Genomic DNA, 23,342 nt, shown 5'->3' with positions numbered 1-23,342 from the left:
AAAAGGAATAAAATACTTAGGAATAAACTTAATGAAGAAGGCAAAAGACTTGTACACTAAAAATTAGAAAACATTGATAAAAGGAAAGATATCCTGTGTTCAAGGGATGGAAGGTAGTGTTAAAGTGACAGCACCGCCCCAAATGATGTACAGGCTCAGTCCAGTCCTTATCAAAATCCCAACAGTGTTTTTTGCAAAAATAGAATGTCAAGCCAAATTGATGGCCAAAACAGCTAGAAAAAACAATAATAAAATAGAAGGACTCATACTTCATGATTTTAAAATGTATTACAAAGCTCTTATATTCAAGCATTTTAGTACTGGCATAAGAATAGACCTATAGACTTGTAGAATTGATGTCTCTTTTTTTTTTTTTTAATGATTTTAGAGAGAGAAGAAGGAAGAGAGTGAGGAAAAACATGGATTTGTTGTTTCACTTATTTATACATTCATTTGTTGTTTCTCGTATGTGCCCTAACCAGGGATCAAATCCCTAGCGTTGTCATATTGGGATGATGCTCTTAACCAACTGAGCCACCTGGACAGGGCCTGAGAGGAGGGGAGATTGACAGACTCCTACATGTGCCAGGACCAAGATCTACCCCTGTCTGGAGCTAACACTCAAACTGAGTTATCCTCAGCGCTCAGGGCCAACTGTGAGAGAGGAAGGAAAGAGAGAGAGAAGGGAGAGAGGAAGGAGAAGAGAAGCAGATGGTTGCTTCTCACATGTGCCCTAACTGGGAATCGAACCTGGGACACCTGCACACTGGGTCAGCACTCTATCCACTGAGCAAAACAGCCAGTGCCTGTCTCAGTATTTTTTTCTTTGCTTTTTTAGATTTAATTTATTCATTTTTTAGAGAGAGAGGTGAGAGAGAGCAAGAGAGAAAGAAGGGGGAGGAGCAGGAAGCATCAACTCCCATATGTGCCTTGGCCAGGCAAGCCCAGGGTTTTGAACCGGCAAGCTCAGCATCCCAGGTCAACACTTTATCCACTGTGCTACCACAGGTCAGGCCCTGTCTTGGTATTTTTTAAATACTATTTATTCCCAAATTAATTGATATATTCAACACAATCCAAGTAAAACAACCAACAGGTTTTTTGGGAGGTGTTCTTTTTTTGTAGAAATTGACAAATGCTTCTAAAATATATATTGAAATGCAATTGCCTGACCAGGTGGTGCCGCAGTGGATAGAGCATTGGACTGGGATGCGGAGAACCCAGGTTCGATACCCCAAGGTCGCCAGCTTGAGCACCGGCTCATCTGGCTTGAGCAAAAAGCTCACCAGCTTGGACCCAAGGTCACTGGTTCGAGCAAGGGGTTACTGGGTCTGCTGAAGGCCTGCAGTCAAGGCACATATGAGAAAGTAATCAATGAACAACTAAGGTGTCGCAACAAAAAACTGATGATTGATGCTTCTCATCTCTCTCCATTCCTGTCTGTCCCTATCTATTACTCTCTCTGTCTCTGTAAAAAAAAAAAAAATGCAGTTGATCTAGAATAGTCAAAACAATTTTGAAAAATAAGGGTAGCCCTGGCCGGTTGGCTCAGCGGTAGAGCGTCGGCCTAGCGTGCGGAGGACCCGGGTTCGATTCCTGGCCAGGGCACACAGGAGAAGTGCCCATTTGCTTCTCCACCCCTCCGCCGCGCCTTCCTCTCTGTCTCTCTCTTCCCCTCCCGCAGCTAAGGCTCCATTGGAGCAAAGATGGCCCGGGCGCTGGGGATGGCTCCTTGGCCTCTGCCTCAGGCGCTAGAGTGGCTCTGGTCGCAACATGGCGACGCCCAGGATGGGCAGAGCATCGCCCCCTGGTGGGCAGAGCGTCACCCCATGGTGGGCATGCCGGGTGGATCCCGGTCGGGCACATGCGGGAGTCTGTCTGACTGTCTCTCCCCATTTCCAGCTTCAGAAAAATGCAAAAAAAAAAAATAAATAAATAAGGGTAAAGTTAAAGGGCTTATTCCACCTGGTTTCAAAACCTAAAACTACAGTAATCAAGCTCTGGCCAGATTCTCAGTTGGGTGGAGTGGTGTCCCAATAAACAAAGGTTATAGGTTTGATCCCTGGTCAGAGCACATACAAGAACAGTTCAATATTTCTGTCTGTCTTTCTCTCCCTCTAAAATCAATCAATCAGTAAATAAATAAATAAATAGCTCTAGTAATCAAGATGTTGTGATGTTGGTATCAGAATAGACTTATAGGTTAATGGAACAAAATAGTCTAGAAATAGGCACACATGCATATATTCAATTGATCTTAAACAAAGATGCAACAAACTTGTAAAAATGCTAAATAAAAAGATTTTTTTTAAGTGAGAGGAGGGGAAATAGACTCCCACATGTACCCCAACCAGGATCCACCTGGCAACCCCCATCTGGGGCCAATGCTCAAATCAACCAAGCTATCCTCAGTGCCTGAGGCTGACCTGCAAACCGTTTGAGCCACTGGCTGCAAGAGGGGAAGAGAGAGAGTAGGGGGAGAGGGAGAGGAAGAGAAGCACATGATTGCTTCTTACATGTGCTCTGACTAGGGATATAACCCAGCATGTCTGCACGCCAGGCCAACGCTCTATTCACTAGGCAGACTGGCCAGGGCCTAAATAAATTTTAATAAAAATGAATCCAGCTCTTTTAAGCATATGACTAATTAGAGTGCAAGGATGATTCAACATTAGATAATTTGTCAATATAGTAAGCTGCACTTACACACTAACAATGAACATTTTTATGATTATTTTCTTAGTTGCCAAAAAAAAGCATGTGATAAAATTCAATATCCCCTAGTCACAAGGGATATAAAACAAAATTTATAGCCAGCTGGATAAAACCTTTTTCACCCTGACAAGGATATCTTAAAACTTACAGTAAACATTATACTTGATGGTTGTATTTGTTTTCTATAGCTGCCATAACAAATTACAACAAACTTAGTGGCTTAAAGCAATATAAATTTATTATCAATTCTGAAGGTTATAAATCTTAGTGGGCTTGATTGGTTTTTCAGCTCTGGCTTTAACAAAACCAAAGTCAAGATGTCAGCTAGGCTGGCCTCTGGGGGAGAATTTGCTTCCAAGCTCATGCAATTTGTTATCAAAATCCCTGTTTCCTTCAGGCTAACAGGTTGGGGCTACACTTAGCTCCTAGAGGTCAATCTCTCTGTTCCTTGTGCACAGCTCCTACATCTCAGAGCATGGAATCGTGCTTACTTCTGTTTTGGTTTATCTCACTCCAGCCAGAGAAAGTTCTCTGCTTGTGAGAGGTCATGTGAATAGATTGGGCTCACTCAAATAATCCAGGATAATCTCCCTATTTTAAAGTCTGTAACTCTAATATATCTGTGAATTATCTTACATAAACATAGTTCCAGGGATTAGAGTGTGAACATCTTTGGAGGCCATTCTACCTGCTACCGTGATAATAAGAAAACAGTACTACCTGACCTGTGGTAGCACAGTGTATAAAGCGTCGACCTGGAATGCAGAATTGCCAGTTCAAAACCCCGGGCCTGCCTGGTCAAGGCACATATGGGAGTTTGATACTTTTTGCTCCTCCCCCCTTCTCTCTCTCTCTCTCTCTCTTTTCTCTCTCTAAAAATAAATAAATAAAATCTAAAAAGAAAGAAAGCAGTATCTATCATCACTACTGCTTTTCATTATCATAAGAAAATTTGATCAATGTGTTAATGAGTAAAAAACAAGGTGTTTAAGTATTTGGAAAAGGTACATCTGTCATTATTTATAGATTATGTGATTGTGTACCTCCAAAAGTATAAGACATCCAACTGTTAAACTATCAAAAGTAGTAAGAGTTCAGTAAAGTGAATATACATACAAGATTATATACAAAAAAAAGCATTTGTTTTCTTATTAACTAGAAATAATACATTGCAAAATGCAGTTGGAAAAGTTATTTACCACAGCAGTATAATACTGATGAATTAACCAGTGAAATGTCATGACTTACAAAAAGAAAGACATTTTTTTAAACCAAAGAACATAAAAAAGGGCATAAGTAATTAGATGCAAGAAATATGAGTTTTTATTAAATTTATTTATAATTTCAATGCAATCTCAATGAAACAGAATATTTTAAATTATTTTTATTTTTTAAAAATTTAAATTTATTGGAGTGACATAGGTTTCACTTGATGAGGCAGTGGCACAGTAGATACAGTGTCAGGCTGGGATGCTGAGGACCCAAATTCAAAACCTCAAGGTCACCAGCCTGAGCGTGGAATCATAGACATGACCCCATGGTTACTGGCTTGTGCCCAAAGGTTGCTGGCTTGAGTCCAAGGTTGCTGGCTTGAGCACGGGGTCACCCACTATACTGGAGCCCCCCAGTCAAGACACCTATGAGAAAGCAATCAATGAACAACTAAGCGCTAAAAAAGACAAAAGACTATATAGATTTCAAGCATACAATTCTTTGGTTGTTGTTCAAGCATATAATTCTATGATACATCTGTATCTTACATTATGTGCCCACCACCCTAAGACAAATCTTCAGTCATCATACATTTTACTCCCTCCACCCTCTAGGACATCTCCCTCACACACACACACCCCCCGCCCCTTTTCTGGTAAGTGCCATACTGTTGTCTGTGTCTGTGAATTTTTGTTTTGTTTTGTTTTGTTTTTTTGAGAGAGAAAGAGGCAGTGGGAGAAGGGAGAGAGAGAGAGAGAGTGAGAAAGGAGCATCAACTCGTTGTTGCACTTAGTTGTGTTCCCATTGATTGCTTCTCATATGTACACTGACCAGTGCTCAAACTGGCAACCTTGGGATCAGCAACCCTGGAATCGAACCAGTGGCCCAGGAATTGAGCCCGGGATCAAAATGGTGACCTCAGTGCCCCAGAAGAACATTCTACCCACTACACCACCAGCCAGGGGCCTGTTTGTTTCTCTTGTTTGTTCATTTGTTGCTTTCAGTTTTATATCCCACATGAGTGAAATCATAAGGTTTGTAAGTTTTTCTATCTGACACTTAACTTAGCATATTCTCAAGATCTATTCATGTTGTCACAATGGTAGTATTTCATCTTTTCTTATGGCTGAGTAGTATTGCATTGTATAAATATAACACATCATCTTTACCCAACATCTAGCAAAGACACTTCAGTTATTTCTATGCCTTGACCACTATGAATAATGTGGCAATGAATGAATGTATCTTTTCAAATAAATGTTTTCAAATTTTGGGGATAGATATCCAGAAGAGGAGTTGCTGGGTCATATGGTAATTAATTCTCTTCTTAATTTTTTGAGGCGCCTCCATACAGTCTTCCATAGTGGCTGTACCAGTTTGCATTCTCACCAGCAGTGAATGAGGGTTCCTTTTTCTCCACAGCCTCTTCAATACTTGTTATTACTTGTCTTGTTGATAATAGCCAATCAAACAGGTATAAGGTAGTATCTCATTGTAGTTTTGATTTACATTTTCCTAATAGCTGGTGAAATTGAGTATTTTTTTATATATCTGTTGGCCATTTGTGTGGGAGAAGTTTATGTTCAGGTCCTCTGCCCATTTTTTTAATTGGATTGTATGTTTGGTGTTGAGTTCCATGAGTTCATTATATATACTACTCACAAGAATTTGACCACAAAGGCAAAGGAAGTAAAGACAAAAATAAATGAATGGGACTGTACCAAACTAAAAAGTTTCTACACAGCAAAAGAAATCACCAACAAAACAAAAAGGCAGCCAGCTGAATGGGAGATGATATTTGCAAACAAAAGGTATTTTTAAAGGAACTTGAAAATAATTATTCTGAAATATATCTGGATTTTTAATGTACAATATAGCCAAGAATAATGTTAATAAGACCTGTGTACTAATACATATGGTAATGACCATAGTAATTAAAACAAAAAAAAATGATCTCTGTAATGGACCTTTAGATACTGATTCAAACCAACCAACTCTAAATAGTCATTTTGAGGCAGACAAGGAAATTTAACAGTGAACGGCACAATAAGGCTACCAAGGAAATACTGTTAGTTCTGAAATAGTATTGTGGTTGTATTTTTTTTTCCTAAAGTTGATATTTTTAGAGACTTTTATAAAAAAAGCATGTAGGAGTGAAGTGACATGATGTCTGGAATTTTATTTTAAATGCTTTAGTAAAGAAAAAAGAACAAATAAAACAACTATGGAAAAATTTTTAACTGTTGAATCTTGGTGATCAGTATATGGAAGTTTATCATACCAGCCTCTTTACTTTTTAGTATATTTGAAATTTTCTATAATAAAAACATTTTGCCTGACCTGTGGTGGTGCAGTGGATAAAGCATTGGCCTGGAATTCTAACATCACCAGTTTGAAACCCTGGCTTGCCTGGTCAGGCTCATATGGGAGTTGATGCTTCCTGCTCCTCCCCCTTCTCTCTCTTTCTCTCTCTCTCTCTCTCTCGCTCTCTCATCTCTAAAATAAATAAAATCTTGAAAAAAAATCTTAATAACATTTCAAAGCGTTGGGTAAAGGGTATATTCAGAAAATGGTATTAAAGCAATTGTTTCTGTATTTGGGGGGGAAATGTAGATTCTTCCCCTCTACCAAATACAAAATAAATTTTAGAAGAATTGAAGACCTAACTGCTAAACAGATTTTTGAAAACTGGAAAAATATAGAGTATTTTTGGTATATAACAAATGGCTTTTTTTTTAAGTGAGTGAGAGAGACAGAGACAGAGAAGAAGAAAGACAGAGACAGACAGGAAGGGAGAGAGATGAAAAACATCAACTTGTAGTTGCAGCACTTTAGTTCTTCATTGATTGCTTTCTCATGTGTGCCCTGACGGGGGGCTCTAGCCAAACCAGTGACCCCTTGCTCAAGCCAGCAACCTTGGGCTCAAGCCAGTGACCTTGGGCTTCAAGCCAGCGACCATGGGATCATGTCTGTGATCCCTGCACTCAAGCTGGTGAGCCCGTGCTCAAGCTGAATGAGCCCACGCTCAAGCCTTGAGGTTTTAAACCTGGGTTCCTCAGTGACCCAGGTCTACTCTTGGTCCTCTGCACCACTGCCTGGCCAGGCACAAATGGCTTCTTAAGGAAGACACAAAACTCGGGGCTAATAAAGGGAAAGATTGATAATCTCAACAACATAGAAACTAAAAATTTTTATAAAACAAAAGAACTTTAAAAATTTAAAAGAAAGGGAATAGAAGAGGAGGAAATATTTATAACACAAATAACAGAAAAGGAGTGATATCTAGAAAGAAATATATTTAAATAATAACCAAAAGACAGAAATTAGAAAAATGTGTAGAGGATATGAACAGCCCATTTATAAAACTAGAAATAACAGATGGCCAGCAATATATGAAACGACACTGTCTCTATTACAGAGAAATTAAAATTGAAACAATGAGATAATCTTTATATAACATATTGGCAAAAATTTCAAAGACTGACAATATCCAATACTAGTCAGATATAAAGAAACATGCTGTCACATATACCAGTAGAAGACGAGGCACAACCTTCTGGGGGCAATTTAATAATGTTTATTAATACTAAAATGTTCAATTTCCACTTGTATGTTTTTATCTTAAATATTCTCATATGTAGTCAAGGGCTCATTGACTAGGTTGTTTCTACAGTACCATTTATAATATTGAGAAATTGGCAAACTCAACGAGCTATAGATGAAAAGAAAGCATGGTACAGTTAAACTACTAAAGCTATGGATTAATTTGAGAGGGAAGTCAGTTTTTAAAAACAAAAAGATTTCTTAGACACATTGGGAGGATGATAGACCTCATTTAATTATTTTTTTTAAAACAAACTATGCAAGCCTGACCAGGTGGTGGTGCAGTAAATAGAGCGTCAGCCTGGGACACTGAGGTCCCAGGTTTGAAAGCCCAGGTCGCTGGCTTGAACAAGGGGTCACTGGCTTGGCAAGAGCTCCCTGGTCAAGGCACATCTGAGAATCAGTCAGTGAACAACTAAAGTGCAGCAACTACAAGTGGATGCTTCTCATCTCTCTCTTTCTCTCTCTCACAAAAAAAGAAAAATAACTATGCAAGTATGCAGGAAACACATAAGATATGGTTTGAAAAATACATGTAAATTGATGGGATAGTTATTTGGGGAGTTGGGCACGTGGTGGGGAGTGCAGGTATAACAGTTTTTGCCATTTTTTTTTTATTTTTTTTATCTTACTAATTTTAATGCAGTGACATTGATAAATCAGGGTACATATGTTCCGAGAAAACATCTCCAGATTATTTTGACATTTGATTATGCTGCATACCCCTCACCCAAAGTCAAATTGTCTTCTGTCACCTTCTATCTGGTTTTATTTGTGCCCCTACCCTCCCCCTACCCCCTCCCTCTCCTTCCTCGCCCCCTCACCACCCCTCCACCCCATACCCTGTTACCATTGCATTCTTGTCCATGTCTCTGAGTCTCATTTTTATGTCCCATCTATGTATGGGTTCATATAGTTCTTAGTTTTTTTGATTTACTTATATCACTTCGTATAATATTATCAAGGTCCATCCATGTTATTGTAAATGATCCGATGTCATCATTTCTTATGGCTGAGTAGTACTCCATAGTATATATGTACCAAAGCTTTTTAATCCACTCGTCCTCTGACGGACACTTGGGCTGTTTCTAGATCTTTGCTATTGTGAACAATGCTGCTATAAACATGGGGGTGCATTTCTCCTTTTGGAGCCATTCTATGGTGTTCTTGGGGTATATTCCTAACAGTGAGATGGCTGGGTCAAAAGGCAGTTCGATTTTCAATTTTTTGAGGAATCTCCATACTGTTTTCCACAGAGGCTGCACCAGTCTGCATTCCCACCAGCAGTGCAGGAGGGTTCCCTTTTCTCCACATACTCGTCAGCACTTATTCTGTGTTGTTTTGTTGATGAGCGCCATTCTGACCGGTGTGAGATGATATCTCATTGTGGTTTTAATTTGCATTTCTCTAACGATTAGTGATGTGTTGAGCATTTTTTCATATGCCGATTGGCCATCTGTATGTCCTCTTTGGAGAAGTGTCTATTCATTTCTTTTGCCCATTTTTTGATTGGACTGTTTGTCTTTCTGGTGTTGAGATTTACAAGTTCTTTATAAATTTTGGTTATTAACTCCTTATCAGACGTACTGTCAAATATGTTCTCCCATTGTGTAGTTTGTCTTTTTATTCTGTTCTTATTGTCTTTGGCTGTGCAAAAGCTTTTTAGTTTGATATAGTCCCATTTGTTTATCCTGTCTTTTATTTCCCTTGCCCGTGGAGATAAATCAGCAAATATATCGCTGCGAGAGATGTCGGAGAGCTTACTGCCTATGTTTTCTTCTAAGATGCTTTTTTTATTAGTTGTTATTTTGCAACAATACTTTATTTTCGTGTCATTTTTAAAAATGAAAGGTATATACCTGAAACCTATGTACTCTTATTGATCAATACCACTCCTTTCAGTTTGTTTAAGTAATAGGGTGACATTGATAAATAAAATTTTTTAAAAATTAAAGATATGAGCCTGACCAGGCGGTGGTGAAGTGGATAGAGCGTTGGACTGGGATGCTGAGGACCCAGGTTCAAAACCCCTAGGTCACCGGCTTGAGTGTGGCCTCACCAGCTTGAGCGCAGGGTCAGTGGCTTGAGTGTGGGATAATAGACATGAGCCCAAAGTTCACTGGCTTGAGCAAGGGGTCACTCACTCTGCTGTAGCCCCCCATTCAAGGCACATATGAGAAAGCAATCAGTGAACAACTAAGGAGCCGCAACGAAGAACTGATGGTTCTTATCTCTCTCTCTCTTTCGGTCTGTCCATCCCTATCTGTCCCTCTCTCTGTCAAAAAAATAAAAAGAAATTAAAGGTAATGCATATCAAAATGTGTAATCCAAATAAGGTTTATATATTGTGCCAATGTAAATTTCCTGATCTTTATATTGTACTATACTTATGCTAGTTGTTGCCATTTGGGGAAGCTAAGGGAAGGAACTCTGTTCTACTTTTTCAGCTCTTTTGGGGTCTATAATTATTTTAGTTTCTGGAAAAAATAAAGGTTAAAAAAGGAATTGTGGCCACTTATCACTGAACTCTTTTAAATTATCTAAATATTCTAATAACTTAAGCAAAATCGGTCATTATTTTTCTGTTTTCTTTGAATAGGTTCTAGATGATCTAGAATGTCACGGAGCTGCAGTATCAGAACAAAGCCGAGCAGAGCTGGATCAGAAAATAGATGAAGCTAGAGAAAATATTCGTAAAGCAGAGGTGAGGTGGAAGCTAGTTTTGGCATTTTGCTCCACTCTATCAGTGTCTCAGCTGTGATATATACCTTTAGAATTCAGTTTCTATACACTGATTATTTTGAAGATGATTCACCATCTTCATTTGTATCAAGAGTATTTTTTAGTAACTGCATTGTACAAGATGGTACCCACAAACAAAAAGACATTAAACTTGCTAAGAAGAGTTTACAATCATGAAACATTAAATTAAAAAATAATTAAGTCGCCCTGGCCGGTTGGCTCAGTGGTAGAGCGTCAGCCTGGCGTGCAGAAGTCCTGGGTTCGATTCCCGGCCAGGGCACACAGGAGAAGCGTGTATTTGCTTCTCCACCCCTCCCCCTCTCCTTCCTCTCTGTCTCTCTCTTCCCCTCCCGCAGCTGAGGCTCCATTGGAGCAAAGATGGCCCGGGCGCTGGGGATGGCTCCTTGGCCTCTGCCCCAGGCGCTAGAGTGGTTCTGGTCGCAACACAGCGACGCCCCGGAGGGGCAGAGCATCGCCCCCTGGTGGGCAGAGCTTCGCCCCTGGTGGGCATGCCGGGTGGATCCCGGTCGGGCGCGTGCGGGAGTCTGTCTGTCTCTCCCTGTTTCTAGCTTCAGAAAAATACAAAAAATAAATTAATTAATTAAAAAAAATAATAATAAGTCACAATGAAGATACTAATTTTAAAGTTTCACAAGGTACATAATGAATCAGTCAAATTAACGATATAGAAATTGATATACAGTGTGTCCATAAAGTCATGGTACACTTTTGACTGGTCACAGGAAAGCAACAAAAGACGATAGAAATGTGAAATCTGCACCAAATAAAAGGAAAACCCTCCTAGTTTCTGTAGGATGATGTGCCAGCTTGTGTGCATGTGCAGATGCACACTGTGTATACAGTGGAGCAGCCCATGGCCATGCCAGTCGAGATGTGGATGGTACAGAGGAAAGTTCAGTGTGTTCTGTGGCTCACTAAATTCAAATCCGTGACCAAAGTGCAACGTGAATATCGGTGCATTTATAACGAAGCGCCACCACATAGGAATAATATTACTTGGTGGGATAAGCAGTTGAAGGAAACCGGCAGTTTGGTGGAGAAACCCGTTCTGGAAGGCCATCAGTCAGTGACAAGTCTGTAGAGGCTATATGGGATAGCTACCTAAGGAGCCCTAAAGAATCTGTGCGTGAGCCCACATCGAACTGCACTGAATAGGTATGAAACTGGGAGAGTTTTCCTTTTATTTGGTGCAGATTTCACATTTCTATCGTCTTTTGTTGCTTTCCTGTGACCGGTCAAAAGTGCACCATTACTTTACAGACACACTGTATATAAGTTCAGAGCCTAGAAAAACCACCCCTGTATGGAAAGGTCTCTGGAATCTTGACCCTAGGGACATGAGCTGAGCTTTTAAGAAGAGAGAAGACTTGATTAAGCTAACAAGATAAAAAAGTTACAACAGTGGATTTTAATTTGTGGGTTGCGGTTCTTGGGACCCAGTTTAAGGAAAATGTGAAACCCCCTCTCCCATTGAAAAAGAAAAAGTGAACATTTGTATATGCAGTGTCCAGAAGTTAATGTACCCTAGGCTAATATTCTCTGACCTCATGGGGAAAGGTTAAGATGGAAAGAAAGAAGTTATTTGAAAAAGTGGAAGACAGCCTGACCAGGCGGTGGCACAGTGGATAGAGCATCAGACTTGGACGCAGAGGACCCAGGCTTGAAACCCCGAGGTCGCCAGCTTGAGCATGGCCTCATCTGGTTTGAACAAGGGGTCACTTGGTCTGCTGTAGCCCCCCCCCCCATCAAGGCACATATGAGAAAGCAATCAATGAGAAACTAAGGTGCTGCAATGAAGAATTGATGCTTCTCATCTCTCCCTTTTAGTCTGTCTGTCCCTATATGTCCCTTTCTCTCTGTCTCTGTTATAAAAAAATAAAGTAAAAGAAAAGAAAAGAATAATGGAAGACATAGTATATAATTTGGCAATTCGATTTGATTAGAGTGGTAGATTTTTATAAGGAAATATGGTAAAAGGTAAATTAATTCTGGTTAAGACCAGTTCATGGAGGACCTATGGACAGTTGGATATAGTTATCTACCCAGTATACCATGGAAAGGATATGGAAAGTAAACATTTAAAAAAGATTGAGCCTAACCAGGCGGTGGCGCAGTGGATAGAGCGTCGGACTGGGATGCAGAGGACCCAGGTTCGAGACCCCGAGGTCGCCAGCGCAGGCTCATCTGGTTTGAGCAAAAGCCTACCAGCTTGAACCCAAGGTTGCTGGGTCCAACAGGGGGTTACTCGGTCTGCTGAAGGCCTGCGGTCAAGGCACATATGAGAAAGCAATCAATGAACAACTAAGGTGTTGCAATGCGCAATGAAGAACTAATGATTGATGCTTCTCATCTCTCTCTGTTCCTGTCTGTCTGTCCCTGTCTGTCCTTCTCTCTGACTCACTCTCTGTCTCTGTAAAAAATACATAAATAAATAAATAAAATTAAAAAAAAAAAAGATTGAGACTGTCCAGCCCTCGAGGACAGTATATTCTTGTTAGGAAAGCATAAAGAATGCCAAAGGTAACTGAGACTGTAAAGCATAATGCCAAAGGGTGGTCTACAGAAGCTTATTTAACACTTAAGAAACCCAGAAGAAACAGAAGTCACTGTGGGAGATGTCAGGGCAGTTAACAGAAGAAGTAGGACTCAAATGGCCATTGACAGATCAATAGTATTCAATTAGTCAGAGAAAAAGAGATAGCACAGATATATGCCATGCAACCTCAAGAGGCAGAACTTGAAGGTAGGAAGGAGGCAGTTCTGAACTTGGTATTGGGAAGTACTTTCTAACAGATCTTCCCCGTGACAAAATAAGCTCCCCTAGGACATAGTGCAGCTTTATGATTCTGGGTAAACATGTCTAGGATACTAGACAAGGAATTCTTGCATTGGTTGAGGGTTAACCTAAATCAGTGATTTTCAAATACCCCTTCAGGACTCGAGAGTTTCTGAGGATGCATTTCAGTGGTGGGGGCAGAAGTACAGGGAGAGGCAGCACAGGCAAACACAAAATAGGAGCATGTTTTGGCACAACCGTGTGGAAGCAATCTGAACCAGAAAAGGCTTGCTGTCTGCCTGGTCCAGAGAAGCCCTAGTAACTACAACTCGCCTTTTTTCCTGGCAAATGAACTACAGCCGCCATAGTGAAGAGGGCAGGAGGTACAATAAATAGCCATTTTCCTCTCTGAATTCAGAGTCAAAGCTAAACCACTACCCTGGTGTGCTGGCCAAGTACTGCTGGCAGGTCCTTTCCTCCTTTGAAAAACATTTTTTGTGTAGAAGAGCTTTTCTTGTTTGTTTCTTCAAACTCTGGGTGAAACCAGTTTCACAGCCTTGGTAGAACAGAACAAGTCTCAGAAGTTTTCTGAAGGGTGTGTTCTCATATTTTCCATTTCCAGACTCCATCCATGGTGTCACTGCTACCCAAGCTCCACCAAACCACCCAGTAGTGTGGTAGTAAGTGTCAGTCAGACAAAGTCTGCATTTAGGCTGATTGACCTGTTATTTCCATGAATTTGCTTAACTGTCTTATGTTTGCTAGCTTCAAGGTAAAAACATGACGTTAGATTCCCACAACAGAATCTCTCGCCTGTCCCAATACTAGTATTTAAGTCTACATTCTCAAACATGGTTTTCTTGCCTGATCAGGTGGTGGCACAGTAGATAGAGCATTGGCGTGGGATGAAAGACCCAGGTTTGAAACCCCGAGGTCACCGGCTTGAGCACAGGCTCATCCAGCTTGAGCGCAGACTCACCAGCTTGAGCACAGGGTCGCCAGCTTGAGCCCAAAGGTTGCTGGCTTGAAGCTCAGTGTAACTGGCATGAGCAAGGAGTCATTGGCTTGGCTGGAGCCCCTCCCCCCCTTACAGCACATAAGAGAAAGCAATCGATGAACAACAAAGGTGCCACAACGAAGAGTTGGTACTTTTCCCAGTTAGTTATTCTTTGCTTCTTGTGGGGTCCCACCTTGTGTATTCTAAATGTATTGTGGATTTTTATTCATATGGTATATTTTCAATTACAGTTCTCATTGGAGCTTTTGTAAGCCCAGTATTGTTTAAATTTGGCTAGTGGGAATCTATTTAAGCTGACCTCCATGTCCATTACTCCCATTAGTTTTTGAACACATCTTGCTTTCTGGCACAACAAACCACCATAACCACCTTGTATTTTTCCTTCTTCGGGTAGCTCTGATTTCTTTTAATAGGGAGTAGTAGTTAGGAACCAATGTCTAGGCTGTGGAGGTGCTTATTGTTAGGGGTGCTATTTCTTGGACCTTTCTTTGTTGTTTCAACTAGTTTGGCTCCAGTTGCAAAGGAGCAATGCCCCAGAGGGGTGGAGCATTGCCCCCTGGTGGGCATGCTGGGTAGATTCCAGTCGGGCACATGCAGGAGTCTGTCTCTCTGCCTCTCACTTCAGAAAAATATAAAAAATTAAAAAACCAATAAAACTTGGCTACAATTCTAGGGTATAACCCTTTAAAAATAGCTATATGGCCTGACCAGGTGGTGGCGCAGTGGATAGAGCATCGGACTGGGATGCGGAAGGACCCAGGTTTGAGACCCTGAGGTCGCCAGCTTCAGTGCGGGCTCATCTGGTTTGAAATTGATATTTCTAATTAAAGTTTAAGAATAGAAGAATTATATTAAGCTGCTTTGATTTTATATTTATATCTTTTTTCTCTTATATTTAAAATCTTATTTCTGATATTATCATAATATTTTGTTTTATCCTACAGTACATATTAAATAGTTTCAAAATTGCAATAGAAATATTTACTAGTAATAAACTACTGCGTGTAATTTACGATTTTTTTTGCAGTTCTCTTTGAATGTAGAACGTATCTCTATAAGGATTTCTGCTTCTGGTAGTAATTCTGATCATAATGGACTAGCTTATATTCTTTTTTAGATAATTATTAATCTGGGATAAAAATATTTAAAATGCCTATTTGGTAGAACTGGAAAATAAACCAGAGCATATAAAAACTGGATGCCCTGGCCAGATAGATTGGTTAGGTAGAGCATTATTCCAAAGCACAAAGGTTGTGGGTTTGATCCCCAGTCAGAGCACATACAGGAACAGATCTACGTTCCTGTAACTGTCTCTTGCTCTCCTCTCTCACTAAAATCAATAAAAGAAACATTTTTTAAAAAAGCTGGAGAGTAATTGGCCCATGAAAGAATGGAATTATAGGCCCTGGCCGGTTGGCTCAGCAGTAGAGCGTCGGCCTGGCGTGCGGGGGACCCAGGTTCAATTCCCGACCAGGGCACATAGGAGAAGCGCCCATTTGCTTCTCCACCCCCCCCTTCCTCTCTGTCTTTCTCTTCCCCTCCCGCAGCTGAGGCTCCATTGGAGCAAAGATGGCCCGGGCGCTGGGGATGGCTCCTTGGCCTCTGCCCCAGGCGCTAGAGTGGCTCTGGTCACGGCAGAGTGACACCCCGGAGGGGCAGAGCATCGCCCCCTGGTGGGCAGAGCATCGCCCCTGGTGGGCGTGCCGGGTGGATCCCGGTCGGGCGCATGCAGGAGTCTGACTGTCTCTCCCTGTTTCCAGCTTCAGAAAAGAAAAAAAAAGAAGAAGAAAGAATGGAATTATACTTGATGGCATTTATATTATATAGCTATTTTTAAGATTTTTTTTTAATTTTATTTATTTATTTATTTATTTATTACAGAGAGAGTGAGTCAGAAAGAGGTATAGACAGGGACAGACAGGAACGGAGAGAGATGAGAAGCATCAATCATTAGTTTTTCATTGCGCGTTGCAACACCTTAGTTGTTCATTGATTGCTTTCTCACATGTGCCTTGACCGTGGGCCTTCAGCAGACTGAGCAACCCCTTGCTGGAGCCAGCGACCTTGGGTCCAAGCTGGTGGGCTTTTGCTCAAACCAGATGAGCCTGCACTGAAGCTGGCGACCTCAGGGTCTCAAACCTGGGTCCTTCCGCATCCCAGTCCGATGCTCTATCCACTGCGCCACCACCTGGTCAGGCCATATAGCTATTTTTAAAGGGTTATACCCTAGAATTGTAGCCAAGTTTTATTGGTTTTTTAATTTTTTATATTTTTCTGAAGTGAGAGGCAGAGAGACAGACTCCTGCATGTGCCCGACTGGAATCTACCCAGCATGCCCACCAGGGGGCAATGCTCCACCCCTCTGGGGCATTGCTCCTTTGCAACTGGAGCCAAACTAGTACCTGAGGCGGAGGCCATGGAGCCATTCTCAGCGCCTGGGCCAAATTTGCTCCAATGGAGCCTTGGCTGCAGGAGGGGAAGAGAGAAAAAGGAGAGGGGGAGGGGGTGGAGAAGCAGATGCGTGCTTCTCATGTGTGCCCGGGTCGAGAATCAAACCCAGAACTTCCACACGCCCAGCCGATGCTCTACCACTGTGCCATCCGGCCAAGGCCTGTACCCGAATTTTATTGGCATGAGGATGAATGTCAGGGAGCCCTCAAATTTGCATGTAGACAGCCACCCAAATCCTTGGCCAAACTTGAACACACATGTGAAGCAGAAACTCCACAGAGCTTGGCAGGAAACAACAGCTGCAAAATAAAAAACTGAGCAGAAATTTCAGCCGTTGCTCTAATTATTAGAGAATTGGAATGATTATATTGCCTGACCAGTGGTGGCACAGTAGGTAGAGTGTTGACCTGAGATGCTGAGGGCCCCTGTTCAAAACCCAAGGTTGCCAGCTACCACGGTTCTTGCTGGCTTTAAGCACAGGATCATCAGCATGATCCCAAGATAGCTAAGTTGGGACTAAAAGTTGCTGGCTTGAGCTGCCCAGTCAAGGCATATATGAGAAGCAATCAGTGAACAATTAAAATGAAGCAAGTATGAGTTAATGCTTCTCATCTCTCTCCTCCCCACCTCCCTCTTAAAAAAGAAAAAAAAAAAAGAAAATTGGAATGATAATATTAATATCAGTTGAAATAGACTACAGAACAAGAAATATTAAGAGTGAGAATTCATGCATGCCTGACCAGGTAGTGGCACAGTGGATAGAGCATCGACCTGGGATGCTGAGGACCCAGTTTTGAAACCCCGAGGTTCTCGTCTTGAGCACAACTCATCCAGCTTAAGCACAGGGTAACCGGTTGAGCACACTGTCTTGAAGCCCAAAGTCACTGGCTCAGCTAAAGTTCTCCCTCCCTCAGTCAAGGCACGTATGAGAAAGCAATCAATCAATGAACAACTAAAGTACTACAACAAGAAGTTGATTCTTCTCATCTCTTTCCCTTCCTATCTGTCCCTGCCGGTCCCTCTGCCTTTCCTCTCTCACTAAAAAGAAAAAAAAAGCATGATAATTCATGACTAAAAATAAGATCAGTTCATCAAGAAGACATAGCAATCCTTTATGTATATGTAACTAATAATAGAACTACAAAATACATGAAGCAAAAATTGATGAAACTGAAAGAAAAAGTAGTCAAATCTGCAGTTGTAGTTGATTTAAACATCCTCTTCAGTAATTGATAGAACAAGTAGCTAGAAAATCAGTGAAGATATAATAGACTTGAACAATGTTATCAATCAGCTTTACCTAGTTGGCATTTATAGAACACTCCACCACACAAGAGTAAAATATATGTTCTTTTAGAGCTCTGGCTGGATAGCTCAGTTGGTCAGAGCATCGTCCTGAAGCACAGAGGTTTGACCCCTGGTCAGGGCACATACAGGAACAGATAGATGTTTCTGTCTCTTCTCTTGCTTTTTCCCTTCTTCTCCCTAATGTCAGTAATAGAAACATTAAAAAAATAAATTTAAAAAACTTATAAAAGAGTTGCTATCAGGCAGAATATGTTCTCTGACCCATCAGAATTAAATTAAAAATGAATAACAGCCTGATCTGTAGTGGTGCAGTGGGTAAAGCGTCGACCTGGAACTCTGAGGTTGCCGGTTCAAATCCCTGGGCTTTCCTGGTCAAGGCACATACAAGAAGCAACTACTATAAGTAGATGCTTCCTGCTTCTCTCTCTCTCTCTCTCTGTCTCTCTCTCCCTCCTCTCCAAAAATCAATTTAAAAAATAACATAAAGATACTTGGAAAATCCCCAGATTTGTAAATTAAATTATTTGAGCACAATAATCTGTTACTACCTTAAAAACCACCCAACTTTATGGCCAAAACAGCGTTTTATTATCTCTCACCATTCTGGCTGTTGACTATGTGTTTCTTTTGCAGGTTTTGCCTGAGATTCCTCAATAAGCTGCATTCAGCTAAAGGGTCTGCTAGAGGGCTGGGTCTTTTTTCCATGTGGTCTTTTCATCCTCAAATAAGCTAAAACTGGGCTTCCTAACATGCCGGCGCACATGCCGAAACATTAAGTTGTAATAGCACTTATCAAACCTCTTTTTGCATCAAATTTTCGTATGTCCCATTGGCCAAAACAAATCACATGGAGGATCCCAGAATCAGTGTGGGAGGAGACTACATGGATGCTAGGAGGCATGATTCATAGGGAGTAACAATTTACCATCATTAATATGGCCTTGGTTAAATCATTTTTCTCATCTATAAAATGGAGTTTATGATATCCACCCTCAGAATCATTGTGTGGATTAAATCAAATGAGATTTACAGGCTTTTAACTTTCAAAGTTTCATAAACTCAACTGGCCTGACAGTTAGACATGCTTATATTTTATTTTAGGCCCTGGCCAGTGACTCAGTAGATGCAGTGTTAGCCCAGCATACAGACATTTCGGGTTTGATCCCTGGTCAGGGCACACAAGAGAAGCAATCATCTGCTTCCCCTCCCCTCCCTCTGTCCCTTCTTTTCTTCTTACCCTCCCACAGCCAGTGGCTCAGTTGGTTAGAGCATGGCCCCAGGCACTGAGGATAGCTCAGTTGGGGTGCATCAGCCCCAGATGGGGTTGCCAGATGGATCCTAGTCAGGGTGTATGTGGGAGTCTGCCTCACTGTTTCCACTCCACTCACCCCCAAAAAAATACATTTTATAATTAACTAATTGATAGTGTCATACACCATGATATTGTGTCCTAAAGGTTCTGGCTTTTCAGAACATCATTTTTAAAAGCTCTGTCTCTTTACAAGTTCTAAAAATGATTTGGTCAAGTTCTATCTAGAATGCCATCAAGTTACAGAGAGCTATTGTCGAAGAAATTTTAATCCATTGGCAAATCAACAAAATTCATTTGAAAACACTGGAAAATTTTGCTTTATACAGTTATTAAACATAAACAGTTGCCACTCTAAAGGAAAGCTAGAAATGTTTATTCTGGAACTGTCATCCAAAAATCTAAGTTTGCAAATACCATGTTTATCAGTTGTTTGGTTAAGTACTGGCAAAATAAATCTTAGGAAACTGTATTACTTGAGAAAATAGAATAAACTAATTTCTCTCTTTCTCTCTCTCTTTCTCTGCTTCAGCAGTTAAGTGACTTACATTTATGATTTCCAACAAAGGGTGTGTTGGTTCACTCTATATTAAAAACATTTTATTGCCTATATTAATTTAAAATGCATATTGGAATGGCACTGAGACAACAGAATATCCACATGCAAAGGAATGAAGTTAGACCCCTACTTAAACCATATACCAAAATTAACCCAAAATTATCAAACACCGCCCTGGCCGGTTGGCTCATCGATAGAGCGTCAGCCCGGCATGCAGATGTCCTGGGTTTGATTTCTGCTCAGGACACACAAGAGAAGCAACCATCTGCTTCTCCACCTCTTCTCCTTTCACTTTTCTCTCTCTATCTCTCTCTTCCCCTCTCACAGCCCTGGATCGGATGAAACAAGTTGGCCCCAGGCACTGAGATTGGCTCCTTGGCCTTGCCTCAGGCACTAAAATAGCTCGGTTGCCGAGCAATAGAGAATGGCCTCAGCTACACAGAGCTTCGCCCCATAGGGGGCTTGCCAGGTGGATCCTGGTTGGGGCACATGTGGAGTCTGCCTCTCTGCCTCTTCACTTCTCACTTAAGAAAAATGTAAAAAAAAATTTTTTTTTTTTATTATCAAACACCTAAGTGTAACAGCTAGAACTATAAAACCCTTACAGAAAACCACAGGGATAAATCTTTATGACCTTAGAATAATGTCTTACATACGACACTAAAAACCCAAGCAATAGATAAATTGGACTTAATTAAATTTGAAAATTTTCATGCTTCAAGAAAACACTATCAAGAAAGTGAAAGACAGCCTGACCTATGGTGGCACAGTGGATAGAGCGTTGGCCTGGGAACACGGAGGTCGCCGGTTTGAAGCCCTGGGCTTGCCTGGTCAAGGCACATATGGGAGTTGATGCTTCCTGCTCCTCCTCTTCTCTCTCTCTCCTCTCTAAAAATAAATAAATAAAGTCTTTTAAAAAAACAAACAAAAAAAAACACCCAATAAATATAGTATTCCTTTATAACCAAGCAATTCTAGTCTTTAGATATGTACCTAAGAGATATGAAAACATATGCCTACATAAAAACTTGTACAATAATATTTATAATAACATTATTCATATTAGCCAAAAAATTGGAACAACCCAGATGTCTATCAACTGACAAATGGATAAACAAAATGTGGTATATTTATATAATAGAATGTTATTTGCCCATGAAAAGGACTGAAGTACTGATACATGTTACAACGTGGATGAACCTCACAAAAATATATATATTGTCTGGTTCTATTTATGTTAAACATTCAGAATAGGTAAATGAAAGGCAGAAACCACAGGCCAAACCGAAAACACGAGGCTAGTATGTTCCAAAAGGAAACTTTATTTTAAAAGTGCCTGGGTGCAGGCAGGCTGAGACTAACGAAGGTGTCAGCCCTGAACTGCAGGAGGGGCGTTAGATATAGGGACTAGGGGCGGATTGGCGTATCTTGGTTTATGGCCTTGGTCACTGACTTGATGAGTAGGAGGAAGGGGTTCAGCTGCAGAAACACCTCTGCAAGTTCTGATGTAGCACAGGCCTAATCAGTGTAGCCCTATCTAGTGTCCTTGGTAAGTCTCCAAGACAGCTGGGGAAGTATCTCCCAGGAACAGCCAGGTTCTGGAGCCTCTGGGCCTGTGGCTAGGCTTTTATAAACAACTGTTATGACTTAAACTCCCCTAATTGTCAGGTCCCTCCCCAATATAAGCTTTTCCTGACATTCCTGCAAAGGTAAACTTTTTGCTACATGTCAAAAAGTAAAGGCCAGGAAGCCATTAAGAGAGAGAATAACGAGCAAATTAACTATATATAATCTTATAGTGGGGGATGGAATGTTCTATTTCAAGCCCTACTTCCTCTTTTGGGCCTGCATTGTTCTCGAGATGGCAGCTGAGTAGCCATTTTATCTTATCAGTAAATATATATATACACACACACACACACACACAGAAAATGGATTAGTGGTTGCGAGAGGTTGCAGGGAACAGAGGATAGAGCAGCGGTTCTCAACCTGTGGGTCGCGACCCCGGCGGGGTCGAATGACCAAAACACAGGGGTCGCCTGAAGCCATCGGAAAATACATATTTATTATACAATACATCTTTAAATAAAATATGTATTTTCCGATGGCTTTATGGCTTTAGGCGACCCCTGTGTTTTGGTCGTTCGACCCTACCGGGGTCGCGACCCACAGGTTGAGAACCGCTGGGATAGAGGAACAATAGCTAAAGGATATGGGGTTTCTTTTGGAGGTGATAAAAATGTTCTGAGATTGACTAATGTGATAGTTGCACATATCTGAGAATATAATAAACTATTGCATTATACATTTTAAGTGAGTGAATTTTATGGTATATATACTTTATCTCAATAAAGCTGTTGCAAAAAAAGGATATTATAAGAAGAATATGGAAGTCCTGGGTTCGATTCCCAGTCAGGGCACACAGGAGAAGCGCCCATCTGCTTCTCCACCCCTCCCCCTCTCCTTTATCTCTCTCTTCCCCCTCCCGCAGCCAAGGCTCCATTGGAGCAAAGTTGGCCCCAGACACTGAGTACGGCTCCATGTCCTCCACCTCAGGCACTAGAATGACTCCAGCTGCAATGGAGCAATGCCCCAGATGGGCAGAGCATCTTCCCCTGGTGGGCTTGCCAGATGGATCCCGGTTGGGCACATGCGGGAGTCTGTCTGACTGCCTCCCCACTTCTCACTTCGGAAAAATACAAAAAAAAAAAAGAAAAGATTTTTAAAAGAGTGTTTACCAAATAATGTGCCTCCGAGTCAAAAACTCTAATTACTTTATATAAAGATTTATATGATATCCTAAACCACTGAATTTAATGCTTTAAAATGATTAAGATGGTGAATTTTATGTAATGTGAATTTTATCTCAATTCTTAAAGAATCTGTGTGTTTAAAAGTATCAGGAGGTTCTGGCTGGTTGGCTCAGTGGTAAAGCATTGGCCCAGCATGTGGAGGTCCCTGGCTCGATTCCTGATCAGGGCACACAGGAGAAGCGACCATCTGCTTCTCCATACCTTCCTCTCCTCGTTCTCTCTTTCTTTCTCTTTTTCTCTCTTTCTCTCTTTCTCTCTTTCCCTCCGCAGCCATGGCTCAATTGGTTTGAGTTCATTGGCCCTGGGCACTAAGGATGGCTCCTTGGAACCTCCACCTCAGGTGCTAAAAATAGCTCAGTCATGAGCATGGCCCCAGATGGGCAGAGCGTCATCAGCTCCAGATGGGGGTTGCCTGGTGGATCCTGGTCAGGGCGCATGTGGGAGTCTCTCTCCCCTCCTCTCACTTGGAAAAGAAGGAAAAAATGTCTTAGGAATAAAAAATAAATTAAGCAGTGATCATTCACGAAACAAGTCAGAGCTCAGATTCTTTTTTTTTTTTTTTTTTTTTTTTTTTTTTGTATTTTTCCAAAGCTAGAAACGGGGAGAGACAGACAGACTCCCACATGCGCCCGACCGGGATCCACCTGGCATGCCCACCAGGGGGCGACGCTCTGCCCCTCCAGGGCGTCACTCTGCCGCGACCAGAGCCACTCTAGCGCCTGGGGCAGAGGCCAAGGAGCCATCCCCAGCACCCGGGCCATCTTTGCTCCAATGGAGCCTCGGCTGCGGGAGGGGAAGAGAGAGACAGAGAGGAA

At 41.4% G+C, this 23,342-nt stretch overlaps 1 protein-coding gene across 2 annotated transcripts in view; it reads left to right on the top strand.

Moving 5' to 3' along the window:
* FCHSD2 (FCH and double SH3 domains 2) overlaps window positions 1-23,342 on the top strand; it is a 281,274-nt gene that overhangs the window by 226,341 nt on the left and 31,591 nt on the right. For both annotated transcript variants that reach the window (XM_066367902.1, XM_066367912.1), the window contains exon 12: window positions 10,130-10,234. In XM_066367902.1, coding sequence (XP_066223999.1) covers window positions 10,130-10,234 — 105 coding nt within the window. The remainder of the gene's footprint in view (window positions 1-10,129; window positions 10,235-23,342) is intronic.

This window comes from Saccopteryx leptura, chromosome 1, assembly GCF_036850995.1.
Source record: "Saccopteryx leptura isolate mSacLep1 chromosome 1, mSacLep1_pri_phased_curated, whole genome shotgun sequence".
Classification (NCBI taxonomy): Eukaryota; Metazoa; Chordata; class Mammalia; order Chiroptera; family Emballonuridae; genus Saccopteryx; species Saccopteryx leptura.
The sequence above is the reverse complement of the archived record's forward strand: the minus strand, read 5'-3'. Positions and strand labels throughout refer to the sequence as shown.